Below are 7,300 nucleotides of genomic sequence, written 5' to 3'. Positions count from 1 at the left end.
AGACAATTCAATGTTAATGAAGAATTACACAATCAATTTCTAGGGGTAGTTTCCATTCTGGAAATTAGAAAAGGACAGAATTGTCTGGCAGGGTTGGAAGGATTGGGATGAGGGGAGAGGGGAGTGTAAGAGGAAAAGAGGAGTTGAGAGGGGCAGGGGAGAGGAGAATTTGAGGGAATCAGTTGGTTTAGATGGTGGAAGGACAGAGATGAGAGAAATATCTTGATTGAGGGAGCCATTATAGGGTTAGCATAAACCTGACTCTAGAGAAATTCCCAGGAATCCAAGAGGTTGACCCCACCTAGGAATCTGTGCAGTAGAGAAAAGGGGGACCATCTTGACTTGCCTTGTAGTCACACTGATGAGTATCTTAAATACCACCATAGAACCTTCATCCAGCAAATGATGGAGGCAGAGACAGAGACACACATCAGAGCACTGGACTGAGTTCTCAAAGTCCAGTTGAAGAGTGGAAGGAATAAGAATATGAGCGAGAAGGTCAAGACCATAATGGGCTCACTCACTAAAACAGTCTGCCTGAGCTAATGGGAGCTCACTAACACCAGACAGACTAGTAAGGAACAAGCATAGGACCAAACTAGTCCCTCTGAATGTGGTTGACAGTTGCATGGCTGGGGCATACTGAGGGTCCACTGGCAGAGGCATCAGGATTTATCCCTAATGCATGTACAGGCCTTTTGGGATCCTATTCTCTTTGGATGTACACCTTGCTCAGCTTAGATATAGTAGGGAGTGCCTTGGACCTTCCACAAGACAATGTGCCTTACACTCTCTGAGGATTAGATGGGGGTGGGGTGGGAGGGTGTGTGGACAGAATAGGAGAAAGAAAAAAGAAAAAAAGAAAAAAAAAAGAAAATTCAAGGTTAATAAAGCATTATGCAATTTATTTTAGGGGTAGTTTCCATCACTTTCTGTTTGTTTAGCATATCCTTTATAGTTCAATTTGATCCTTCTATAAATGCCTGATCTATAGGAATGTTTGATATACCTGTAATATGCTCTATATTATAATAAGCAAAAAAACTGTTTTATTTTCTTAAACAGATATGCTGAACCATTGTCTGTCATTACTTGTGCAGGTATACCCATGATGGCCATAACTTCTAATAAACACATTATTACTGAATCCGACTTTTTTTGAGCTCAAGGCAGTTGCCCATTAAAAACCTGAATAAGTGTCAATGGTGTGGTTACATATTTTAATTTTCCAAATTTTGTAAAGCGGAACACATCCATCTGCCAGATTTCATTCTTTTGAGTAACCTTTTTGTTAGTCCTTTCAGATAACGGTATTTGGTTATAAAAAAAGAGCACATAGGGCATTGCTTTGTTGCTATGTAATAGAAAACTCTTTCTTTAAAGCTTTGATACTGAAATGATGTTTCTTAATAAATTCTGAGGCATTCAGCACACTTCTGATCAATTTCTGTATTACATCGTGCTAGAAGACATGATAGACACACATGGGATCAGAAATGTGTTAAATATATGGAACAAAACCTATGCTTGATTATACCTTGAACCTATATAAATAACAAAGTTAATTCTGAACATCTCGTATAAATTCAGCATTTTAAGTATGCAAGACAACTCTTTTTGCATAGTGCGAATCAAGGCTGGGTGGTGGTGCCTTGAATCAGTAACTATGTTGAAAGGTTCTTTAAAATCCCTTAGTACCATGAGAATAGCATATAATTCTGCCTTTTGAACAGAATTATAAGGGCTTTGTTTCAACTTACTTAAATCTTCGGAGTTGTACCCTGCCTTTCCTGATTAATTTGCATCAGTATAAAATGTACAGTTTTCAGTTTTTGGTGTGTCACATACAATTCAGGGAAAAATCCAAGTTGTTCTCTTTATAAGGTGAATTCTATCACTTTTGGGATAATTTCTCTTAATGTCTCAAAAAATATCATGAGCTCATTGTCATGGTTCATTGTCTTCCCATATGTTTTAAATTTCATCAGTAATAAAAGGCACTATAATCTCTGCTGGGTCTATATCGGTGAGTTGAAGAAATCTCAATTTTCCTTTCATAATTAATTTAGAGACATTTTATGTAAGTTCTTATTTTTTACTTGATCTATGTGGTAAAAAGTTGCATCCTAAGATAATATCTTCTCTCTGTATTAAAATTCCTATAGGGTAAATTCTGGAGGGCAATATGACTAGAATACAACTAAGATTTGGATTCACCATATCCACATGTTCCTACTGTAATTTTTCTTCAATGACTATTAATTGTAATTTTCAAATTACTGATTCACAATTACACAGAAACAGATACATAATACACAAACAGACAGACATAAAAGTGAGCTCATTCATATCTCCAAGTGGGTCTGGAGTGGATCTGGGAGAGACTCGATTCCTGGTCAGGGAACCAAATGTTGCAACCTAAAGTCCAACTACCAAGAGAAGTCTCACCAAGAGACTGTCTCTCACACCACAGTTGATGTAAAAGCATGGGGATTTTATTAATTCTGTACTGACGGGGCTTTCAGCATTCAACAAGCCAGAAAGACACCAAATAGCTGATACAGGATGCTTTTAAAAGAAAAAGCCACAAAAGGAAAGGGGTATCTTGGGCTCTTTTTTAACTATTATGATTGGCTTACTCAAAGGGCTATTACCAATAATTGGCTGAAGAGCAGTTGCCAGATCAGGTGAGGTAACAGGGAACATCTGAGGGTCACTTTGCCCCTTTCCCAGGGACTGAGTCAAAACACCAGGAACTGAGTCAACACCTCAGGGTTATCTTGCCCCTAGTCAACAACTGAGGTCTATTTGCAGAACATTTACAAGGACTCAGGGAGATGAGGAAAGTTCCCAACATTTTAGTATGTGCATGTGTAGTTGAAAGGTCCTTGATTCCTAGAGGGGAGGAGGTATTGCTGCTGAGATGCCTCAAAATTGGCCACAGAGTTGTCAGAAATGGCTTTAGAGTTATTTTTGAGTTCTACAAAAGCAATTCTTTTTGACAAAAAGGTTGTGATTTGACACTAGCATGGCTGCCAACATACATATGAGCATGTTATCTTCAATCTTTGAGTTTGGCTGGGATTAAATGGTAAATCTACTACTCCACACTAATCTGGAAAGACTTGTAGAAGAAAACCAAGGAGATTCAGACAAAGGAGTTGGAGAGAGAGATACCCAGGCATTGACCCTGTTTCTAAGAGAGTATGAATTTCTGACAATTGCACAGAAGGAACATTTAGCACAATTAATGAAAACCCAGACATAAATATTATGGTTCAACCCGAATAACAGAAAAGAAAAGCAGTCAGCCACTGTACCTTACCTCTACCTCTGAATGAAAATGGGTGAGATCCTGTCTCCATGGATGCTGAAGTCTGCACAGTGCACAGTCAACTGAGTTCCTCTTTCCCGTTATATGTCTTTCTCCATGCAGGATATAATTCCTGCCTCAACCTCCCTAGTGCTAGTATAAAAGGTGTGTGATCCCAATCATTGGGATCACCTTTGTATGAGCTTTGTTTCTCCTTTAAGAAAGATTCAATCTCAAGTAGCCAGGATGACTTTGAACTCACAGAGATATCTCTGTCTCTGTCTCCCAAGTCCTGGGATTAAAGGTGTGTGCCACAAGTCCCTTGCCTGTATAACTGAATAGTATGGCTGCTTTGCCCTCTGACCTTCAGGCACATTTTATTTAGTAAAACACAAATAATATACCACTATAGAAAGTGATAGAAATCAGAGGAGAATAAAGAATCATATTTCAAATATCTAATGACAGAACCACAGTTCAGGAAGAGAAAGTTTGAATTCTTAATGAATCAATCCCCTTCTCCTTTTGCAGAAGCAATAAATGCTATTTTTCAAAGCTGAGTCAATCAACACACTGCCAGGGGCAGTTGTCTTTTTCCCCTTAGGCCCCCATGTGTCATTTCTCACAAGAGCATGATGGGCTGTTATCCACTCTGCCACAGTCAGTGCTAAGAAAGGGAACTGAGGGCTTGTGGTCCTATGTGGCAGTGAGCACTGGGCCCAAACCTCCACAGCTCAGCAGAGTTGGAGGGACTAAAATGGACTTCATACAGAAACACTACTAGAACCCACAAACTGATTTTAAATATTTTACTCATTTTATATTTTATTTGGGTAAGGTTTTGTCTACAGAGATGGCTGTGCCCATGGAGTAGGAACTCAGATCCTCTGTAGCCCCAGATAGAGATGGTTGAAAAGCCCCCATGTGTCCTGGGAAGTGATCACGGGTCCCTGCAGGGATAACTATTGCCTTTGTCCACTGAGTCATCATCTCTCCAGTTCTCACATGCTGAGTTTGGAGGAAAAATGTCTTCTTTCTCTTGCCCTTCTCTGCTAAATAAACATTCATGTTTATTCTTTCCTTTGTTCTGAGCCCTTGATCATATGGTCTGTTCATCCAATGCAGACAGTTTTCTGCAAATAAACCTTACTGGGATGAGCTTGGGATCAGCAGAACCCTGAATCCCAGTTTCCATCTGATGGGACAAAACTCAAAGCAGTCTAATGACAGGGTAGAAGTTGCATAGAGTATACCAGAGTCCAGTGCTGCTGCTCACCCTACCTGCCCTTCAACTCATTTACAGATATGTTAAAGCCAGGCCTGGCAGCTGTGTTGGTGCCCACCCGTAAAACAGGTGTCATTAATAACAATAATGACTGCTTTTTCTGTAGGCCACAGCCCACCAGGTCCTAAGACATCTTCAGGCGTTTGAGGGGGGGCTCCAGGAAAAGACAATGTGCAGAACCCAGGCAGACACATACTTCAGCCACCAAGTGGGGATAGGAGTCGACCACTGTCTTCCAGCTCGAGGTCTGAAAAACCTCAGAAGCATGAGCTGTAATGAAATCCATTGCCCGAGTTTTCAACTGCACTGCGCTGTGGAGGTCAGCCAGGAAGAGAGTGTGGGCAGCATTCTCCACAGAGAGGTCTCTGCAGAGGGCCCTCTCACACATGACCTTCAAACGCTCCAGGGCATACTTGTCAGCAGCTGCCAGCACCGCATCTGCCATGCTGTTCTTTCCCAGTGTAAATGAAGTCCATCATTGCCTTGAAGACTTCAGGTTCCAGGTCACGAATCTCAACACAGTTGGTTCTTCTCTCCTCCATGTCATGTTCAAACATGGCTCTGAAAACTGGAGAGCGAGCAACTAAGATGGCCTTGTGAGCCCGGAATTCCTGGCCAGCCACCACCAGGCAGCAGTCTGTGAAGCGGGAATTCTCCCACAGCTCTCCTAGCTCATCGACCAGCCTGCACCCTGGAATGTCAATCCCTGGCTCTGTGTTCTGTTCAGAGATGCTGATGTAGTCCTGAACCACGCTCACCTCACAGCAGAGTGTGAGTTTGTCACAGCAGAGTGTGAGTTTGTCATCTGGAAGAAGCAAACATGGAGTGGAGAAAAAGACTTCTCGAGGGATAAACTTTTTGAAGCCCCAGTCTCGGCTTAGGTCAAACCTGATGACTCTTCCAATGTTCATGATTTGGGATTTTTCTCCTTTGGCAGTTATGATCCAAAGCTTGAACTTTGCCCACACGGGGCTCTTTGGAGAGCTGAGCAACCCTAGGAAAACTGACAGGTATCCTCTGCTTTCCTCATCAAACCCATTTTGGTATACATTCATATACCATTTCTGTTTGTCATTGGCTCCTGGTGAGAAAGTGGGACTTTTAATATATTTCCCAAAGTTTCCCTCCAAGCAAAAAGAGAAGTTGCTGATGGTCCATCTGTAGGAGAATTTCTTGACTCTGATCTCTGTGTGGCCACTTCTCTCAGCTGCCAGGTCCCCTGACATATCTGCTGCTGGGAGTGTGAAGGTTTACCTGGAGCCAGAGAAGAACAGGATAGTTTTCTTCTTCAACCTGGGGGTAACAATTATAGATTTTTTTTTGATTTTTTAGTTTCTGTGTTCTCCTCTGTTCTCTGTTCTATGAGGCAAGAAACTTGAGTCTGTCTGAAGTTCTATCCAGATTGCACTATGAAATTCAGAGAAGACAGTCTAGAGTACTAGGCCCTCTTTCTTACATCACTCCACTTTTCTAGATTAAATATTAGGTAAGAAGATGATTAGTTTTGACAATTACAAAGTATTTTGATAATTTGGAACATTTTATACACTCTTATATTGAAAATTGTACTACGATTCTCTAAAGGAACAGAACACATAGAGTGGATCTCTCTGTATGAAGGAGAGTGATTCATTAGAATGACTTAGGGATGCAGACCTGCTAATCCCACAAAGGCTAACTGTGAAGGGAAAGTGCAAGAACCCAGTACTTACTCAGTCCCAGAGGCCTGATATGTTGGCTATTCCTCAGCCTATGCTGGAATTCTCTACTGCCAGCGAAGGGAAGGACTTGCAAGGCAAGGACAGGCAGCAAAGGTCAGCCCATTCCTTCTTCCCTCTCCTTTTATGCTTACAGCAGAGGGTGTGGCATAGTGCAGGGTGTGTCTTTAAGCCTTGAGATCTGGATTAAAGATATGTGTTTTCCGGCATCATTTCCAGATTAAAAGTTTCTATCTTTCAAACTTCAAATTCATATTGGAAGGGGATCTACCTACCCAATTTAAGCAAAAAATTTCTCACAAATGTGCTGTCCATTTTAGATTTTTGTTAATTCCAAGTTTAGCTAAGTTGGGAAACAAGAATAACCACCACAAGTGTAATTTGCTATGAGAGGATCATAAATGTTTTTCAGTTCATTCACATTGACTGATTAGAATGTTTTTCAATACCTTATGACAGGAAAACTTCATTGCAGACCTCTGTCCTCTTCAAAGTTTAAACTTCCATGCATTATCTGCAAGGCCTTAAAATGAGAGAGTATTCTGGTTTCCAGAAGAATATATTCAACATTTACTGATAACCTCATCCTCCCAGGTGAGAAGATTATACATGAGCACCAACAAACCTGACTCTTGAGCCCTTTAAAAATATTCTAATGAATGAATAAATTCAAATATCACTGGGCCTCTGACATCCTCTGCTTGATCTCCAGGCAGCATTCTTCTCTCTGTGGTGTCGCCCATATGCATGCATTCATCTGTGGGCAGCTTCATAGGTGTGTCCTGCGCGACATAAAATCAGGGACTTCCACCATGCTAGGCAAGTTCCCTACTACTAAGCTACATTTTCACAATCTTACCCTTCTTCGCCATGCCTCTCCTCTCCAAGAAGAATGCATGTCAAGATCTTTCCTGGTAAGCCCTCCTCGTGGTGCTACACAAATTACTAAATATGGGTTAAAGAAAGATGTGAGAATTAATTAAT

General features: G+C 41.2%; 1 protein-coding gene across 1 annotated transcript; it reads right to left on the bottom strand.

Moving 5' to 3' along the window:
• Positions 1-4,722: 4,722 nt before the first annotated feature.
• LOC119801123 (speckle-type POZ protein-like) lies at positions 4,723-5,824 on the bottom strand. The gene is given in 2 exon segments (XM_038311595.1): positions 4,723-5,050; positions 5,052-5,824. Coding segments are annotated over 2 exon segments (1,101 nt in total).
• Between the last annotated feature and the right edge of the window lie 1,476 nt (positions 5,825-7,300).

This window comes from Arvicola amphibius, chromosome 14 (genome assembly GCF_903992535.2).
Source record: "Arvicola amphibius chromosome 14, mArvAmp1.2, whole genome shotgun sequence".
NCBI lineage: Eukaryota > Metazoa > Chordata > Mammalia > Rodentia > Cricetidae > Arvicola > Arvicola amphibius.
This window is presented reverse-complemented; position numbering and strand designations above follow the sequence as displayed.